The sequence below is a fragment of the Dipodomys spectabilis genome, unplaced genomic scaffold, assembly GCF_019054845.1.
Source record: "Dipodomys spectabilis isolate Male_0828 unplaced genomic scaffold, ASM1905484v1 ptg000081l, whole genome shotgun sequence".
Taxonomy (NCBI): domain Eukaryota; kingdom Metazoa; phylum Chordata; class Mammalia; order Rodentia; family Heteromyidae; genus Dipodomys; species Dipodomys spectabilis.
In genome coordinates this window covers 6,768,439-6,789,932 of record NW_024870758.1, presented here as the reverse complement: position 1 = coordinate 6,789,932, position 21,494 = coordinate 6,768,439, and the positions used below count along the sequence as shown (strand labels likewise).

The following is a 21,494-nucleotide window of genomic DNA, read 5'->3' as shown; positions in this document are numbered from 1 at the left end:
CACTTCTGAAAAAAATATAACCCTTATTTTTCACAGTCCATTACAAAGAGTAGGCTTCATGGTATATTTTATGTTGACAATATTAATGTGCTACTGTTTACAATACAGTAAAAGTTAATGAAATGGAACCAGATATAATTTTGTGGATGTAGAAATGTTCTAAAATATTAAAATAAATTTTCTCGTATATGTAGTATGACACCTGTTGTATCATTTCATTGCTTGTTCCTACTTCTCAATAAGACTACCTAGAAGATATCTGGGGATGATTCTAGTAGGCTCCACTCTTATTCTAGAAGATATTAAGAATTAGATCATCAGAGACTTAAGATAAGTTTCTAAATAAATCAGGTCTGATCTCTTCCCCAGAAACTGAATAGGAAAAGTAATGGTGAAAGGCTATGAAGGAATTTAATTACAGTTGGCTATACTAGGAAGGAAATGAGATCAAGTGTCTATTTTATGGAAATTGACATGAGTTCCAAGTTCATAAAGTGAAGGGGGGAATGTATTCATAGTCAAACAGTCTTGATCAAACTATGATTTCATTGCTCACTGTCTCAGTTTAAGTCCCATGGAATATATGGAAATTGCCTGTACTGAAAGTCAGAAATGACCTTTGACGCCCAGAGCATTGTCACTACTCATGGGGATAGCGAGGAGGCAGTCTCCATTGACTTCATCTAATGTTTATTTGCCAGGCTTGTAATCTGGAAAGAGGAAATTCGTTTTCATGAGATGTATACTTCTGCTTATTGTGAAGTCTCAAGATGGAGTAATCTGCTTGCAAGGCTCTGCCACGATCAGAAAATACATAACATTTTTTATTTAAAAAGCATACCTTCAGTATTATATCATGATATTTGGAAATATTATCTAGTCCTAGTATTCCCACTACTTTGTAATATAGTTATTCATTTGGAAAATGGATCTGAAATCCATTTGCCTGAAATTGTATTTGATGTACTATTCATTATAATTAAACAATATTGTTTTTACAAGCAGACAGACAAAATGCCTACAGAAGAAAACAATAAATGAAAACTTTGTAATTTACTGACGACACTGAGAACAACATTATATTAACAAGGACCCTGTAAACAACTCTGAAGTGAACATAATTATTTTCAAAAATAGCATGTTCCTGACCCTAACATTTCATAAATCATCCACCTTTTTGGTATAAGTAAAGTAGCTAACTCAGTGGTTATTCTCTAAAGATTAGTAAACCGTGGTCATTTTCCCAACCACCCACTCTTCTCTGTGATTTTTTTTTATAAACCATAAAAGATTATCTACCCACCTACTGAGTAGGACATAAATCTTTCACTTTTTCTTACACATAAAACCACTTTCTGCCATTATCTAATTTCAGATTCTGTGTCTCAGTCCATATATATTTTTATAATCCAGTTTTGACCTTTCACCTCATTTGTTCCACTGCTAATTGCTTTCAATTTTTTTCTTCCCTTTGGGTTTTTATGTTTAACTACTTTAATTCATATTCTCTTTTTTCCTAGCTGTCCCCCTGAAGGAATATCAGGGCATAGTATCAGTGTCAGGGTCTCAGAGGAAAGGTTTACTTAGCAATTTGGTATTCTGTCCTGAAGTTGTGGTGATTTCGTCACTTTAATAATTTGGTGATGAAATTGTTATTGATTCTTTTTAATGAAAGAGAAATGTCTGAGATTTAAAAAAGAGAGAGAGAATTAGTAAGTGAAGGTGTTTGAGTTTTACTTCCTGTGAATCTTTGTTCTGGTCTATGTGCTAGACAGCTGACTCCTACAAAGGACATTAGTAAACTTTTCTTTTCTGGCCTTAAGTTTGCTTTACACAATGGAATACATTGGAGGATATTAGATGAGGGAAAGAGGAAAAAGTGGAATGTTTTCTCATCCCTTTCACTCCATACCCAATAACTTATTTACCAGTAGCTACTCCTCTTGTTGGGTGCTGTTTTTCTCTCAGTTACAAATTTCTTCAGGTTCTGATATGTGATTGAAGGAAAAACAATGTGTCGCTTGCTATGTCTATTCCTCGAAAAGAATTCCCCCATTAAATTCTGCAATTATTACTTGAATATGTTTTTTTTTCTGTTTATTTCAGGAACACTGACTTTCACAAAAGAAATTTAAAAATTACACATAAGGAGGAAATTTAGGATAATTTTGAAGGACATCAGGTATGAAGGACTGTGAATTTTTACTTGAGGGAATGCCATCAAAAATAAGCAAAACAGAAGAGTCAAAGTATATTAGAAAGTGATAACAGGCTATTTTTTTGTTTTATAGATTTACTAAATTTTAAGTTTTACAAACCTAGTCTTCCCAGTGTGCTCATTTGTAAAATAGATTGACATTAAAAGGTTTTTCTTTGTAATTTCCTTCTAAATAATGTATAATTATATAATAACTCAATTTTAAATTCAATTTATTTCTTTATTGTGATTGCTCATTAAAATTATATGTAATGGAGAATATATATTATAATTTTACTTAAAAAATACTGCCAAAGCCTTTAATCATTTCTCAATAGTTACAGGGCTCACAAGACATAAAGTAATATATTAAAAACACATCTGGGCCCAGAATGTAAATATCAGGAAAATGAGAAACAGAACAGAGCATCACTAGTGAAATGTGTAAGGATTAACTCCCTACACAAAACTTTGTTGATTTTGTCAAGATCTCATGTTATGTTCTTGAAGTTTCATATTAGTGTTTTATTCCTATATGTTTAATTAAATTAGTCAAAAATACAAAATTATAATGATTTTATACAAAATATATTTGCATAGCTAGTTAAAGATGAATAATCAAGACTATTGTAATAGACTTTCAGGCTGTGTGAGAAAATGCTTTAGCTAAAAGGATATTCTGCATTGCCACCTTTTTAATTTGTCATATTATGACTTAATGCCTTGGAAGAAGAGTATCCAATTTGATGCAAAGGGAAAATCTCAGAAGACACCATTTCTTTTTATTTATCCTTTTTCAATTTTTCGCCAGTCCTGGGGCTTGAACTCACGTCATGAGCACTGTCCTTGGGCTTCTTTTTGCTTGAGGCTAGCACTCTTAACACTTGACCCACAGCACCAGTTCCAACATTTTTCTTTTTATGTGGTGTTGAGGAATCAAACCCATGGCTTTGTGCACACTATGCAAGCACTCTGCTACTTGGCCACATTCCCAGCCCAGAAGAAACTATTTGTGTGAATCTTTTTGTTTGGCCAAATTCTAACTCTTTTCTTTCAAAGATATAGTTTAGTAAATAGAAAGTCTAGTACTTGCATGAATTCTGCAAACAGTACAATAAATAATGCTGCTGCACAGGATAGAAATCTAAGTGCAGTTTGCAGCTTTGAAATCGGCTTTAAATATATAATAAGTACCTGTTAAACTGCAGCTCACACAGCACTTTCAGGTTTTCTGTCTTTTTTGTGTGTATGTTGAATAGCTGTCAATGAAAAATGTCTTGAATTTACTTTTCACATTTTTCTATTCATTAAGCAAATACAGTCTCATAAAGGATAGTTGGCCATTTTATTTTCTCTTAAAAAGTATAACTACCATAATTATGAGAAAGCATAACTATTTGGTCTCCTAAATTCCGTCAAATCATGGAATTAGTACAATTTCAAACAGGACCTTTAATGATAGTCTTGTGCCATCTCTTTCCGTACTTATATTTTGGTCAGCTCCATTTGCTGCCAAATTGCATGCTTAAACATCAGCATTGTTGTTCTTGTATGTGTATGTGATTATGGACCAGATAAACATGTATAGTTTCATGCATGCATACACATATACATACACATTGCATATAGATGTGAGTATATATAGAGATATAAAATAAAAGCTAATAAAATATTAGATAATTAATTATTCACTTAGAATCAAACATTGCTTGAATGGCAACATATAAAGTTTTAGCGCCAAAACTTTTCTCATTTTATCTCAATTCAGGTGGATATGCTAATGAAAACATAAGTATAATATTTATTTAATCAAACTTAACAGTTAGCAGTTAAGATAATATACTATCTTTTCACAGCATGGTGTCAATTAATTCACAGAATCACACTGCTAATATACAAACTGATTCTTAGTTTTCTTTGATTTACACTGTTGTAGCTTCTCACTCTCTCAGAAGATGAATGGATGAGCCAGATTAGACATCTTAGACTATGTTTACTCTTGTGAAACAAGTCGGTGTGATTACTGTTTTCCCAGGCATGATGAGTGTTGTATCTGTTATATCAGAATCGCATTTACCATATGAGCAAACCTGGAGTGGGCTTATACAATGACTACTGCCCATCCGTTCTTTATTGTCTATACCAGAAAGAAGTTGAAAAAAAACTCTTTTGGACAAATGGACACATTAGCTTAATTAAATATGACTTTCAACATATTCTGGCACATTCACCCATGTGTCATCCTTCTGATACAACTTTTCTTATTCCCATAAATTTATGATTAGTTGAAAATAGAAATTGCTGATGGATGGCAACTATTTAAGTTCTTGTCTAATATAAAAGTTATTGCACATCTGGACATCATACTGAATATGAAGCTCATTCGTAAGGTAATTAGGTGAGATGACTTTTATTTGGAGCCTATGAAATCAACTGTATTTAGAAGTAAGCTATTGCTTTTCACTAATGCAAATGTTAGGTTGATAAGGTGGGCAGACAAGCAGACTCAAGTTCAGGAAACAAACCTTCATTTACTATTCTTATTTTTTTTGGGGGGGGGGGTCCAGTCGTGGGGCCTGAACTCTGGGCCTGGGCGCTGTCCCTCAGCTCTTCAGCTCAAGGCTAGCGCTTTACCACTTGAGCCACAGCGCCACTTCCGGCTTTTTTCTTTTTGCTTATGTGGTGCTGAGGAATCGAACCCAGGGCCTCAGACATGCAAGGCAAGTGCTCTACCACTGAGCCACCTTCCCAGCCTCCATTTACTATTCATTTCTATCCCTCTTATTTTCCTCATTAGTAAAGTAAATGCTCATAGTGCACAGTAGTTTTTGAAAACAGGAAATGAAATGAGGCATATGAAGTGGATATCCTGCTACTACACTTGACCTTGAAACTTGCTATTTTAGCCTGCGAGTTATTTGTAGTGGGTACAAAATCCATTCCCCAAAAAATCATAGATTCTGGCCTACTTCTGAAGAATCCCTGTGCTTAATAGTCAGTCACGGCTATTACTACTGCTGAAAAATTAAAAAGACTGTAGTGCTTTTTAAGTGATAATTGGAAGCTTCGTACAATAACTTCACTTTATTAACAGACATTAATTAGATATCTTATGAACTTAGATTTTTAGAAAATAATCATTTAGTTTTGGGGGTCTATATTTACTGATGTGTCTGTTTCCTTAATATCTAAAGAATCATAAAAAATATTTTTGAGCCTTGTAAAATTCTTGGCAAATTTTTATTTTATTTTGAAAATTTCCCAATCTATACCGTCATATGAAAAACTCATAATGATCACCTATTCCCAATAATTCACCCAACTGCTCATTTTAGCTTCATTTTCCCATGTTTTTGAAGCATGTTTATAGAGCCAATGAGATAATATAGGAAGAGTTTGATTCATGTGGTAAAATATCCCTTTTATTCTTGTACCCAGTTCCACTTAGCATTCTAGTGATTTGTTCCATATTTATAAAATTGCATAAATGAGTAAGTTGTGTGCACATCTGGATGTTTAAATCAAGATTTAAAATATCAAAAGTGTGCATTTGATTTAAGTTGTATTCATTTACATTATGTGCACAGTCTCTAGTCTGAGATGGATTTCTGGATAGATTTTGTATTATAGATGTAATCTATGACCTAAGGGATCATGGACTTTCAAGGTTTTCATTGTATTTCTTTTAACCTTTCTCCCTGAATCCTGGTAAATTCTCTGATCACATTTGGTCATGGTTAATAAATCTAGCAAAACAGTATATTTAAAATATCTACTTTAAGTTGACTATATATATATATATATATATATATATATATATATATATGCTCAGCACTTTTTGATTAAGGCTGTAAATTTCCCTAAAAAGGAATTACTGTATTTTAAATTTTCATAACTATATTCAGTGGCAAATAATTAAGAATATGCCAAATATTGATTCTCAGTCATTAAAATTTAATCAGTGAAAAAGAACGTAGTATTGGAACTTTAATACCTTTGGTCTTTAAAGATTTTTTTCTTTAAATTTTACACAGTAAATCCGAATTTTAATACAGGAAGACATTAGAATGTTTATACAAATTATTTTTCTGTTTTGCTGAATTTGATCATTTGATAATCTTCAGAATTGAGAATCACGAAAAACTATTTAAGATTTTTAAATTTCCAACTTCTAAACTTATTATATTTTATTCACCCAGTGAGATTCACTTGAATAAAAAATCTATACTGGTGATGCTCAACCCATTGTAATATGTTTAAATCCATTTCTATAATGAAGCCATAATTACAAAAACAATTTTAGTTCACAACTAAACAATTTCATAACTATTAAATCCTCATAATAATTTATCAGTCACTTTCTTTCTAAATAACTCATCTTACAAGTAACAATGCACATATTATCTCTATGAAGAAAATGGTTCATAGTAGTTTCATAAAACTCTTTTCAGATAAAAGACATAGTTTACCATTGACATTTAATCATTTTTAGTGTGCAAGAAAATTGGTCAATGATTTTTTGGCTGAGTGTTTGGGTTAAGAACAACTGGGGGATATTATATGCATATGCATATGTCTCCTGATGGTGAGTTTCAAAATGTTGGATGTTCCTTGTTTCTGGTGCAGCAGACTTCCTGTGATGCTGAGCAGGATAACATTCATTTTCTTCCCAGAGGTTTAACCAAGCTATATCTGAGCAATGTGAACTCCTGCACCCAATCTTGCATTGCCTTAACTGGTAATAAAGAACTTTGCTGGCCTGACAGGTTGTCACAGCAATTATTCACATGAAGCTCTGTAGCAGTTGTAAGTGTCAGCCCATGTAGTATTGAATATTTTAACTGGCAGTCTTCCAAGAGTGAGCATTAATCTTACCATCTTCTATTACAGTCCCTAATCAAGATATTCCAGGGGTGATTGCACTAACATTGTTTGAAGACTACATCTACTGGACTGATGGGAAAACCAAGTCACTCAGCCGTGCCCATAAAACCTCGGGAGCAGACAGACTCTCACTGATTAACTCATGGCATGCCATCACAGATATCCAGGTGTATCATTCTTATAGACAACCGGATGGTAATTATTTTTTCCATGATTTCCATACATTCATCACCATCTTTCAGTAACATTCTACTTTTGATTCTATCAAGGTTACATGTAATTTTGTTTTAGAGAAGAAGGTTCAGATTTCATTACGTAGCATTTTTCTGTACAATGAATTTGTTAATATCAAGGTCTGTTGTTAAGAGTTATAATTAGAAGCTCAATAATAACAGAATTATTTTCTTCAAATCATATAAAGCTGAATGGCAATATATGCATATGTAGTCAGAGAAATGAAGAATACATTCATTAATTTCTGAAATTTCTAAAATTCTGCAAGTAAAGGATTAAATGTAGACCTAGATTTCTAAAATTGGCAAGCATATAAAATTTCTATAAGGATATGTCTTATGGTAGTCCTTTACCATGCATTGCGTAGTAAAGGTTAGAGTCCTTATTGAAAATACATGTCTGCTTTAGAAATAAAAGTTCTTAATCTTTATCTATAATCTCTCTTTCCTTATTTTATTTTACACATTTTTCTAAGTATATGTATATCTTCATTCAACATATTTCTGTTCTCTGTTTATTCTTCTGCTGAGCAGTTTTCTACTGATGTGCTCAGTTTGTATAAAGAATCTTTAAAAGATTTAATTGTAAAATTAATGTCGTTCATTGAGTAGCATATTTAAGAAATAAAAGTTATATTTATAGTCTTGAGAAGTGTCTGCTTGCAATAACATATAAAGATACAAATAAAGAAACCTATCTCTAATCCTAAATTATGTTAATAGTCATTATTGTCCTACCATGTTGTTGTCTCTTTTCTTATCTCTAGTTTCCAAACACCTGTGCATGATCAATAATGGTGGTTGCAGTCACTTATGCCTTTTAGCCCCAGGGAAAACCCATACCTGTGCATGTCCCACCAACTTCTACCTTGCAGCAGATAACAGGACCTGTCTGTCCAACTGCACAGCCAGTCAGGTAAGTGGAAGGCTGTAAGTCATGTTCTGCATGCTTTTTTTTAATATACTTTTTTTATTGTAAAGATACTGTACAGAGGGGTTACAGTTACATGAGCAAGGTAATGAGTCCATTTCCTATCAAGCATTGTTACTCCCTCTTTTGTTTTTCCCTACCATCACTTACCTCCCCACCTCCCCACCTCCTCCCTAGCCCCTCGGGCGCCTGAAGTTGTAAAGTTTGTTTTCAACATAGTGTCTTGTACATCTCATTTTTACAATGGGTCAACCTGTATCACTATTAAAGCATTTTTCCCTTCCCCTCCCCAAATTAGAAAAATACATATACAAGATTGAGGGCACCGGAATCCAACACAGTGAAAACTGGGGCTATACCATGGGGGAGGAACATATCAAAGAAACAACAACAACAACAAATCACATAGTATATTATAAATAGGTTAAAAACAATAGCAAGGAAGAAAAAGCCACTTGTGTCCCTATCTTGGGGCTCATTTCCCTTAGCATCATCTTATATGGTCATATGTAAATTCATATGGAACAATAAAAGACCCCAAAATAGCAAAAACGATCCTTAGCAGAAAGAACAGTGCTGGAGGAATATCAATACCAAATTTCAAATTCTACTACAAAGCCGCATGTTTTTACAAAGTGTGAAGCATTAATTTTTACAGGTGTTATGAATGATTGTCAAACACAGCATAGGGAAAACGATGTAGTGATTATCTTTAGAAGAGAACTTTAGGCCTTAGGGTATAAGTAGAGTACAGGAAAAAAAATGAAAGGGTTGACATTGATCAAGATTTATTGTATTTGTATACTACTTTGTTAAATGGCATTCCTTTGCACAAATACTTTATGATTAAATAAAATAAAAAGGCAAAACAAAAAAAAACAAAAAAGAATAACAATATGGGCAGAAAGGTACAAAAACAACAACAGACAAAAAAAAAACAACAACACTTCTCTTAAGTGAGCCAAGTAGCAGCATCAGATTTGCCACCAAGAAGCCAAAGTAACTGAGGCAGTTGGAGAGAGATATGGGATTGATTGAAATCAAAGTAATCTTCCTGGAAAGCTGGTTCTGCATCCCATCTATATTCTTTCTTGCTTGCTCCCTAGAAACAGAAAGAAAAAGCTGAAGTGCATAGAGATTAAATCTCTAGATTTTTTAAATTAAAATATGATAAAATAATTTTCCTTTTTTCCATTCATAATATTTTATTCAATTTTTATTTATGTCTTCTTTAGATTTTATGTGACTTTTTAAAAGTTTTTTATTATTGTAAAAATACTGTACAGAGGGGTTACAATTACATGAGCAAAGTAATGAGTACATTTCCTGTCAAGCATTGTTGCCTCTTCCTTTGTTTTTCCCTTACCATCCTTTCCCTCCCACCTCCACAAATACACCCCACCCCCAATTTAAATTGTAAAGTTCATTTTCAAAATAGTGTCTTGTACATCTCATTATTAACAATGGGTCAAACTGTATCCCTATTTAAACATTTTGGGTTTTTTTTTTCCCTTCCCCTCCCCAAATTAGAGAAGTGTATATACAAGATGCAGGGCACCAACATCAAATACCATGGGGGAGGAACATACAAAGAAACAAAAAAATCACATGGCACATTATAAATACGTTAGGAAAGAAAGAAAAAAAACACTTGTGTCCTTATCTTGGGGTTCATTTTCCTTACGTCATCTTATCTGGCCATATGTACATTGTCCCAGACATATAATAGTGGTTGCAAATAAAGAAAACCATGTGGTTATGTGGCTTTTGAAACCCAATGCATTCATTCTGTAGTATTTCCAGAAGGAGTAAAGATAAATGTATCCAGTCTATCTTCTATGCTTGAAAAAGAAAACACTCTCTTCTACTTAAATTTCTCTGGATTTGCCTACATTGTTATATTATAGTTGAGCTATTTTGATAAGTGTCAACACTGACTATAATGTCATGAAAAGACGTGATACTAAATTATACCTGATTTTTCATACTAGCTCATGTAAACGTAGATTCTGTGATTGAAACAGGCATTCATTCAGAACTCCACCCATAATCAAATTGAAAGAAGCAGCTGATGAATATATACCTGTACACATATATATACATATATATACATACATGTATATATATATATATAACATTCTGCTCCAAGTATCCCTAATCAGACTTCTACTATGGTTCTGAACAAATTTTAAATTGTCTATATTGTATCCAGTTAAGAGGTTACCATTGTCTTTTTTGGATACAAGATAAAATAATTTTCTTATGAGACATGTATTTTATTATTTATTTCTTAGAACTTCACAAGGTTGAATGAGAATCACAATTTAGCTTCTTTTTCTAATTGTCCAGTGCTTCTTTTCCATAGACAATCCTTCCATAATTCTGCTTCATTCTTTTTTCCTCCAAGACTTATTTCATATTTCCCATTTACTTCATCACACATGAACATTGTTTTTACTATATTTGCCCCATACCTTTTTATTCATAAATCCTCTTCCATTAGTAACTCTATACCTAAAATCTATTTCAGCTTTGTAAAACATCCTTTAAAAAGATATATATGTATGTATATTTATTCATATATATATATGTATATATATATATATATATATATATATATATATATATATATATATATATATATATATCATGGTGCTCAGCTAGTATAACCCTAGATGCCCAGAATGCTGAGATCTGAGAATCAGAGTTTGAAGCCAGCCCAAGGCAGAAGAGTCCATAAGACTCATCTCCAATTCATCAGTATTATGTCAGAAAGGGAGCTGTAACTCAAATGGTAGAATGTCAGAGAAACAAAACAGCAAAAACAACAAAAAGGAAACAAACAAGAATATCAAGAACTTGGGGTTCTTGATATTCAAGAGTTCAAGCCCCAGTACTGGCACACAAACACACATAGTACAGACATTCCAGAAAAACTTCCTACTTCATGGTAGTTAGATAGGTCTCAATTTCATTATTTTCAAATTTTGGATGACTGTCATATGACATTAAAAGTGTACTTTTTATATTGTAGTCATTAACATTTTTTACTTTATCTTTTTTTTTGATCAGTTGTGGGGGCTGAATTCTGGGCCTGGATGCTATCCCTTAGCTCTTCAGCTCAAGGCTAGTGCTCTACACTTGAGCCAAAGTGCCACTTCTGGCTTTTTCTGCTTATGTGGTGCTGAGGAATCAAACCCAGGGCCTCATGTATGCAAAGCAAGCACTCTACCATTGAGCCAGCTTCCTAGCCCTCATTTTTGACTTTAGATAAGATTGGTAAATTAAATCATGATTATTATATTTTTCGGCCTGTCCTGGGGCTTACACTCAGGGCCTGGGCACTGACACTGAGTTTGTTTTGCTCAAGGCTAGCCCTCCTACCACTTGAACCACAGCACCCATTCTGTTAGTTTGTTTGTTTGTTTCTTCTGTTTATGTGGTTCTCAGTAATCAAATCCAGGGATTCATGCATGTTAGGCACTCTACCATTAAGCCACGTTCCCAGCCCATGATGGTTTTTAATGACAGCATTTATTCTTTAAGTTCTATATGTAGAATTTTCCTATTACTAGAAATGATATTATGGCAAAAGATTGAATTTCTCTTATAAAAATAGAGAGGTTCTCAAAATAGAGAAATGGTTATTAGATCAGTCTTTCTCTCATGCTAAAACTATAATTATCACCTGTGACAGATAATATAAAATAAATACCTTTTCCAGAGAGTCAACATTTGAAATGTTTAAAAGCTTACTGAGGCTAGACTCCTTGTTAACCCCACCCTGATTCTGTTGCAAATTGGTTGAATTACCTGAGTTTGTTACCTAACTTCTTGTTGTCTCAATTTTCTTATATTTATAATGATATATTTGTCTTAGTCTGTTTTCTGATGCTGTAGAACAGTATAACAGAAAAACACTGACAGGCTAATTTAGTTCTAAAATTAAATGTACTTTTTATACTTTTTTTTTTTGGTCATGGGGCTTGAACTCTGGGTCTGGGTGCTGTCCTTCAGCTCTTCAGCTCAAGGCTAGTGCTCTACCACTTGAGCCACAGCACCACTTCCAGTTTTCTAGTGGTTTTTATTGGAGATAAGAGTCAAACAGACTTTCATGCCCAGGCTGGCTTTGAAGCACCATCCTCAAATCTCAGCCTCTTCAGTAGCTAGGATTACAGGCATGAGCCGGTGGAGCCTGGCATTTTGCCATTTTCTTAATAAATCTAGTAATCCATACATAAAGATGCAGCCCTTTTAACTGATCTAATCTTTTGTTAGTATTATCTTCATTCAATGACAATTCAATTTCAACATGAGTTGAAGGGCATCTTCAAACAATAGCAATACTATTTTCAGGCCACTGTTGATACTTAAATGGCAATAGTTGTTATAAACATTACCTCTGAAGGGCAACAGGTGTATACTCACAAAATTATGTGAGCAATCAATAAGCGTGGGCTTCCATCAAAAGGCTTTTGTTGTTGCTGTTGTTCTAATGTTTCCGTATACGTTTAAAAAAATGCAACTTCAAAAAATATCTTAAATGATTTAATTATTATTTAATTATTTCTGGAGATTGGCCTAGTTTATTCTGAAATAACCTTCAGTGCCTTGGGTGCCTTGCTTGGGAGCGCTTGTGACTCAGTCTGTTAAGACCAAACATGGAGTCCAATGTAGAACTAGTGGTGATTAATCCAGCCTCAACCAAGACTGAGCCAACTGAGAAGAGAATAAAACCAAAGGATTATTTGTATTGCAGATAAGACATATACAAGCTGGGCGCAGGCGGCTCACGCCTGTAATCCTAGCTACTTAGGAGACCGAGATTTGCGGATCTTGGTTCAAAGCCAGCCTGGGCAGAAAAGTCCATGAGACTCTTATCTCCAATAAACCACTAGGAAAAACCCCGAAGTGGCGCCGTGGCTCGAATGGTATTGCACTTACCTTGAGCTGAAGAGCACAGGGATAGCACCCAGGCCCAGAGTTCAAGCCATGACCGAAAAAAAAAAAACAAAAACAACAACCACCACAAAAAGACATTTAGTTTTTTGCATAATAAAATCTATATGCATTTGTATCCAATGTTCCAAGATCTGACCAATTAAATAAAAACATCTCTTAACTTGGAAGTATTATTCATGTAATAATTTTCTAATTTGAAATCATTGATAAATAAAGACGTATTCCATTTTTCAAAGACCTCCAATTGTATTTTTCATACTTTTTTTTAATAGCTAGATTAAGCAAGTAAAATTAAGCCAGATTTTGGACCAGATATCTTTGTTTATAGGTAAACTACTTGAGAAATAAAATGCCATTATTTTATTTGATCTTAAAAAATAATAAGAAAACTTAACACACATCATTGGTGGTGTAAATCTTTTGGCTTAACTAAACATTTGACCTCAGATTATTTTCTGGTCCTATGAGAGGAAAAGAGCTTTGCTACACTTTTTGGAGGAAAATTTAATTTATAGAAATAAAATTTTTAGTATGTTAAACATTTAAATGTATAATATATAATCTTTTCAGTTCAGAATCTTGTCAGTTGAGAATCTAGTATTTTAAAGACGCATATTTTTTAAAGAAAAGTCCTGTTTCAATTTTAAAGCAGTTTTTGCTTTTCTTAATATAAGGTCACTATTAATGATATACTCACAAAATGAAAGTAATATAAAAATCCATTCATACCTCTACTGGTATTATAATCTGAGAAACAGATAAAAATTCAATTCTTAGAACATTGAGTTTAACTCATATTAAAAGGAAAAAAGTCTATTTTGAAAACACATTACTTATTTTTTAAGTGGATATTATTCATGTTACAACTGCATTATACCATATGGGAGATGACATTTTATCCTATATTCAAATTAATCGGCATGCGTTTAGTGTTTTTTAATAGTTTCTTTTTGTGAATGATAGTTTAGTTTACAATTTATTTTGTGAATTTACTACTTCTGATAACATTTATCATGAAGAAAGTTTACCATTTTTACTTAGAATAAGTCATTATAAAATCACAGAATTTGAGTATAAAAAAACGTGAAACCTGGAAGTGAAATAGTAGAAATCTTCTGAGAATAAAATGTCGATTAGTATATGAAGTTAAGATATTTTTTCCTGACTTCTCAACTCAAAATCCTTTAATGTTCTTATTAAAATAAAAGGGAGAGATAAATCATCATACTATGTATAATTCCACAAATGACATTTATTAAAAATCATAGTGAATTTAAAAATATATGTTTTAGATGTTTCCTAGGCATAATTGGGAATACTTTGAAGATACCCTGGAGAACTGAATTCCTCTCACTAATGTGCTTTGATATACTGTAATGACTGGAAATATTTAATGTTCAGGGCAATTGCTTTCAAATTTAGCCTCATATTCCTTGACACTCACTATCTATAAAGGTAATTTTCCCCCTCTGGTAATTTATGAAAAACACAACATACATGGCCACAGGCTAAGCAAATATGAGAAAACCAGCTAAATTGTCAAGTGTCTCTTCAGATTCATAGTCCTCTGTTCCCTCCCATATTGCCAGTGAGAAAAAATTCATTCCCATATTTAATGCAATTTTATCATGAATAAGTTCTATATTCTCCACAGTTTTAGCAAAAGTTGAACCTTTAAAATTTCTGTAATTTAAAGTTAGTAACAGGATTTTTAATGAACACTTAGATTGCTAATGCATTTTCTTTTGTATTCTGTTACTATCAATTCATCTCCTTGCCAGATGCTCATGTAAGAATTATACTGTAAATATTTATTAATTAATATTATTATCCATCAATTCTAGATCAATATTGTGATACATGCTTTGTATTGAATTTCTATTGAAATAAACAATAAACAAATTTGATGCCAGTAGAAACAGACTAATATTTATTTATTTATTTTTATTTTGTTTTATTTTGTTTTTTGTTGGTCCTGGGGCTACAACCCAGGGCCTGGTGTTGTCTCTGATCTTCTTTGTGCTAAAGACTAATGCTCTACCTCTTAAGCCACAGCATCACTTATAACTTTTTATAAGTCATTTATTAGAGATAAAAGTGTCACAGATATTCCTGCCTGGGCTGTCTTTAAACCAAGATCCTCAGATCTCAGCTTCTTGAGTAGTTAGGATTACCCATGTGAGCTACCAGCACCCAGCTTAATTTTAATAATTTCAATTAAATCTTTTAATGGTAACTACTTCAGATGCATATTTTCTATATATAAAGTGTCATTTTGTTTAATTATATTTAGTTATATCATAATGTTGATAAAAGAAATTAATTTATAATTAATATCATTAGTGAATAAATTGAGTAATGTTTTTGGTTACAGTTTACCAATGAAATTAGTAGGATCATTGTCTCTGTGCCTTATCTTCAGTGAAAGAATTTGGGTTGTTACATTTTCTTATAAAAAAAAAATGTTTGGGGGCTGGGAAGGTGGCTCAGTGGTAGAGAGCTTGCCTTGCATGCCTGAGGCCCTCGGTTCGATTCCCCAGCACCACATAAGCAGAAAAGGCGGGAAGTGGCGCTGTGGTTCAAGTGGTAGAATGCTAGCCTTGAGCTGAAGAGCTGGGGGACAGCGCCCAGGCCCAAAGTTCAGGCCCCACGATCAACAAAAAAAAAAAAAAATGTTTGGCTGGGAAGGTGGCTCAGTGGTAGAGTGCCTACCTTGCAAGCGTGAGGCCCTGAGTTCGATTCCTCAGCACCACATAAGCAGAAAAAGCTGGAAGTGGCACTGTGGCTCAGGTGGTAGAGCGCTAGACTTGAGCTGAAGAGCTGAGAGACAGTGTCTAGACCCAGAGTTCAGGCCTCACAACTGACAAAAGAAAAACACACAAAACATAGATAGATAGATATAGATAACATTGAGTAATAACTGCCTAAACTTTTCTTAACTTCTAAATACCTGTGTGTCAGATAGCCTATAAGTAAATATGTCTGTGAAACAATATCAATAAAGTACCTTTGTTGCTAATCTTATCTTTGATGATTAATTTTAAAATTAAAATGCTAAAATCTATTTCTATAAGTACTAGAATTATCTTTATGATGACTAGCAGTCTTTAATTAATAAAACATTTAATATATATTTTAGTGAATAATTACAGTCTTGTTACTTTTTGTTCAAGAATAGTGCTTTAGCAGTTGAGCCATACTTCCACTTCCAAGTCTCCATTTTTACGACAATCTTCTTCTGTGTTTGTATACATAAATTAAAAGTATATAATAGTCTTAAAAATTAATTATGAAACATGTGTGTACCTTTTAAAATATATACTTGATTTTCCTTTTTTGCTCTTAAAGAATGTATATATTATTCATCATTCTCAAAACTGAAGATAACTATATTAAATCTCTGCTTTTTTAAAGACACATTTAAAAAAATGTCTATGGCATAGATGCTCTTCAGTTTAGATGTAGTGTTTTAGTGTTCAGGAACTTTGATGGAGTCAGAGTATGACAGAAATGCTAAGGGTTTGTCAGAGTCTTCTCAGGTCCCCATCTTACACAGCCGAAGACTAGACCAAGAAGATAGTAACTGAAGTACACAGGTTCTTAAGGAAATGTAATTCAGTTCAATTAATTATGATTAACAAACATAGCTCTACTTTGATATCACTTCCCAATATTCCTGATTATTTTAACCCTTTATGGTACTTGAAAAACATTTATGTAAAGGGTCAGATAGTTAATATATTAGTCTTTAAACAAATATAGGATCTCCCTAGGAGCTAGACCCAGGCTGCAGTAGAATACCAGTAGCTCTTCGGACCAGATGTAAATGAGTATCTGTGTGCACAGGAAATGTGGAGAGTTTATCTTGGAAGAATCGCCAGATATGTATTCGTTCCCTATGGAGGAGAGGACGCTCTGAGACGACAGTTGTTCATATTGCAGGAAGAATTAGATAGGAGGTTGGTGGGTGCTTTTAAATACTCTAATTATTTGGGGCTTTCAACATTTATTCCTTTTTTTTAAAGTTTCGTTGTAAAACTGATAAATGCATACCATTTTGGTGGAAATGTGACACGGTGGACGACTGTGGAGATGGATCCGATGAACCTGATGACTGCCGTAAGTACCTACAAACGCCGCAGTGACATCACGCATTGGAATATTTGGTATATTTTTCTTCAGTGACTGAAATAGAGATGTTGTGTATGTGAATCTTTGAAAAATATAAGATAAAAGACTTGCATTCTGTCTTGGTTATTTTCTGACAATTGCCAATGTTTAGGATATTTGACCGTTTTAACAACACGTGTTGATTTTTTTTTTCTTTCTTAAATTTGATGACTTGATGTGTAGAACTATGTTGCTTCACTAGTGCAATAATTATAATGGACTTCGACTTACTATTTGACCAAATTATAAGTGAAAATGGGTAAATTTTTAGCATGCCACACAGTGATTGAACTCTTATCTTCAAAGTATATAAACTTTCAACTATTCTGTTACTATTTATATTCTGAAAATGCATGAGAAGTTAGATTTGTGAGATACTAATGATCATCTTAAAGTTAGGTAATTTAACAAGTTCCTACAATTGTTTTAAAGTGACTTGCCAATTATGCCTTCTGATTGGTAGGAATGGTTGACTGTGACAGTTTCAGCAATCATTGGTAACTTTGGTGGCAATGGACAGACAGCAAACTTTTCCTTGATAGCCTTTTTTAGATCACTCCACAGGTCACTCCAATCCTGTCCTGTCAAGATGAAGACACTGGTAGTCAATCATGGTGATTCTCTCAACACATCCCAGTGGATGTTTGCCATGATTTGTCCTTCACAATAGAGTTCAAGATCCTTAGGCTTTCACTGAAGAAAGCAATGAAATGTCTTGGTAAAAAGCAGTTACTTTCTGCTATATAATTTTCTAACATCTAATTACAAAATTTTGGATTTCTAGATAGATATTCAAATGGACTGTGTTCCATATCTGGTTTACCACATACAATGGAAATTATTTCACATGGTGTCTGTATATGATTGTAAAGTAGTAAGCAATTCAATGAGAATGAAATGTTCTAAAATCCGTTGCTTTTCTGATAAAACTTGCATGTTTGGAAAAATACACTTCTCTTTGGCTTTTTAATTATGGCTTTTGTTTTCACACTAATAACATATATGGTGGAGTCTTTGTGGAATAGGTATTATATCTCTGGGTTTTTCTAAAGACCAAATTGAAAAGGATGACAATGGAGCAAATTATATCACTGATCTTACTTAGATTTACTTATGAGCAGAAAGTTACTTGATTCTCGACAACCAAATAAACTTTCCCATGTTGCACAAAAAATAAATTCAAATTTTATCTTTAATTTGTAGAACTAGAACAAGCCTGTTAAAATAAGCCTTGCATTAGGAAGATAACCTATTCTGTTGAGATTCACTGTTTTCTGAGGAAAGTCATTCTAATAAACTGCAACACAGTAGAAAATCATACTTAAAAAAATGTTTGTAGTTCCTGAACTCTAGTTTTAATCTTGATTTTAATTACATACTGAAATCATACTTTTGTAAAAATTTAAGTACAATTTAAATATAATAAGTTTTCACACTTACCTACATTTAGAGTGTACGGTGGTGAATCATTTAATATTGCTTGAGGGAAAAGATATTGCTGGTATCTATTACCTATCTTATTTATTGTCCTATCCTGTTCAAATACCAGTATCTGCATTTTTTTTTTTTTTTTTGTCGGTCGTGGGGTGGGGTTTGAACTGGGCCTGGGCGCTGTCCCTCAGCTCTTCAGCTCAAGGCGAGCGCTCTACCACTTGAGCTACAGCGCCACTTCTGGTTTTCTGGTGGTTTATTGGAGATAGGAGTCTCACGGTCTCTCCTGCCTGGGCTGGCTTTGAACCGTGATCCTCAGATCTCAGCCTCCTGAGTAGCTAGGATTACAGGCGTGAGCCACCAGCGCCCGGCTATCTGCATATTTTTATTCATTAATTAGAAAGTAAAAGTGATTGATATATGGAAATTATATATATTAAACTATATATGTAATTATATATATTAATATATGGAAATTATATATATTAAACTATATATGTAATTATATATACATATATAATTATATATGATGGTTATTATATATGTGATATATCATATATAATTTCATATTTATCAATCATTTATGGCGTATAGCATTCTTGTGTCAAATTGAAGCCATTTAACATAAGCATTGAGTTATGTTTATCACCTTTGGGTTAATATGTAAAGTGAATTTTCTTAACAATTTTTAATACATAATAAATCATCACAAATGTTAGTCAGTGATGCACATAGAACTCTTGAGCTTACTTCTCCTGTGTAACTGATACTTTATGTCCTTTGACCAAAATTTCTCTAATGCTTCCACCTGCCTAGCCTTTGGTTATTGTCATTTTACTGTTTCTTTGAGCTTAAAATTTTTAAATGCCTCATATAAATAAAAACATTTAACAATTTTATTTCTGCACCTAATTTATTTGACTTTACATTGCATTCTGATTTCTTGTAAATTATTATAGTGAAATGAATTATTTGGGCATTCATGTTAAATAGCAGTGAATTGTGAATGCAAACTATGTTTTCTCCATCTGTTTATCTATCTATTTATCTATTGATGGCCTTTTAAATTGATTGCACATTTCAACTATTATGAAAAATACTACAATAAATATTGGAGTACAGATATCCCCTAGATGTTCTTATTTAGTTTATATATGTATACCCAGTCTGGAATTACTATCTTATTTTTTTTGACAAAACTTCATGCAGCGTTTTATAACCTATCCTAACTTATATTCCTATCAACACTGCACAAATTTCTCTTTTTTCTACATATTTCCAAATTGTCATCATTTGTCATTTTTATAATAACCATTCATATAGAAATCAAAACACCTCATTATATTTTAACATTTTTATTTCCCAAATAAATACTTCTGAACGTTTCTTCAGATACTATATTGGCACCCAATAGGACAGCACCCAAGCCCTGAGTTCAAGTCTCACAACTGTCAATAAAAAGCAATTTTTTTTTAAAGAAAAAAAAGAAAATCTGAGCACTTTTTTCCACTTACTGAGTTCTGTACTTGGAATATTAACCCATTATCAGAACATAGAGCTTATGGATATTTTCTCCCTTTTCACAGATTTTTTTCCTAATTCAACATCATGGACATTTTGCCTTATATTGTCTACCAGTAGTTTTTCATGTTTGATTGATGTTATTATCTCTGTGATATTTAGAAAATAAATGTTTACTTGTAGTGATAAGCCAACACTTTGAGAATCTCTTTACATGACATTTGAGGAGTCATAGTGAGGTGAAAATTGACATGCAGGAGTCTGTGGAGTGTTTGATTTTGAACAGCTGCATTATCTTGCAGCTGACAGCCAAAGATGTAGGTTGCACAGCCTCTAAGAAAGCTGAGGTAAAAAAGGATTATAAGTGCAAGGCAAGTCCTGGCTACAATGGGAACTTGCAGTGAACCTGGATTATATTATAAGAATTTCCCCAAAAATAATAAAATAAAAAGTAATTAAAGAACAAATACCCATAACTTTAATTGAGAAAGTTCTAAAGCCTGCTGCAAAGTAACATACATGAACCCTACATGGTGTTATTATGGATATAAAGAAGGGTGATACATCAAGAATTTCCCAGCATCATAAGTTTGCAGCTAAATGCTCTGTGTTAAACAAATACAGCAAAGCCATCTAGAGAAAGATATAAAGGTCTGATGTACTTTATCTGGCATTCTTTTTTTTATATACATCTATTTTTGCGAAGGAAAGAACAATTAAGGGGAAATTTACATGAAGGAAAAGGAATCCAAAAAAACTGTACAAGCTCAGAGTATGAGAAAATTAAATACTATGCAGCTTAAGCATTTAATATGATTAACAAACTTTATAGATTAGAGGTGAATAACATTTTAGGCTTTCTGCTTTATAGAAGTAAGCACACAGATTTATTTTTGAAGTGTTTAAATTTCATCAATAATGTAATTATGAAAGAATAATATAGTTTCCAAAGAAAGCTCAAAATACCACTTATTAATATTTGATTCACTGATTTGAACTAATAAAAAAATTAATATCATAGTCAGTGATTAATAATATATATGAGAGCATTACTCAAAAATAAGTGTTTCACTGAACACAATATAATTATAAGAAGTCTTGGACCTGAATTCCAAGTTTGGCCCTTGAAAGTTGTAAGTGCTTCACTAAGTTGTTAATACCCTTG

General features: G+C 32.8%; 1 protein-coding gene across 1 annotated transcript in view; it reads left to right on the top strand.

The window, feature by feature from the left end:
* Lrp1b (LDL receptor related protein 1B) overlaps positions 1–21,494 on the top strand; it is a 1,466,647-nt gene that overhangs the window by 1,244,734 nt on the left and 200,419 nt on the right. The window contains 3 exon segments of the mRNA XM_042683428.1: positions 7,088–7,276; positions 8,082–8,230; positions 17,233–17,326. Coding sequence (XP_042539362.1) covers positions 7,088–7,276; positions 8,082–8,230; positions 17,233–17,326 — 432 coding nt within the window.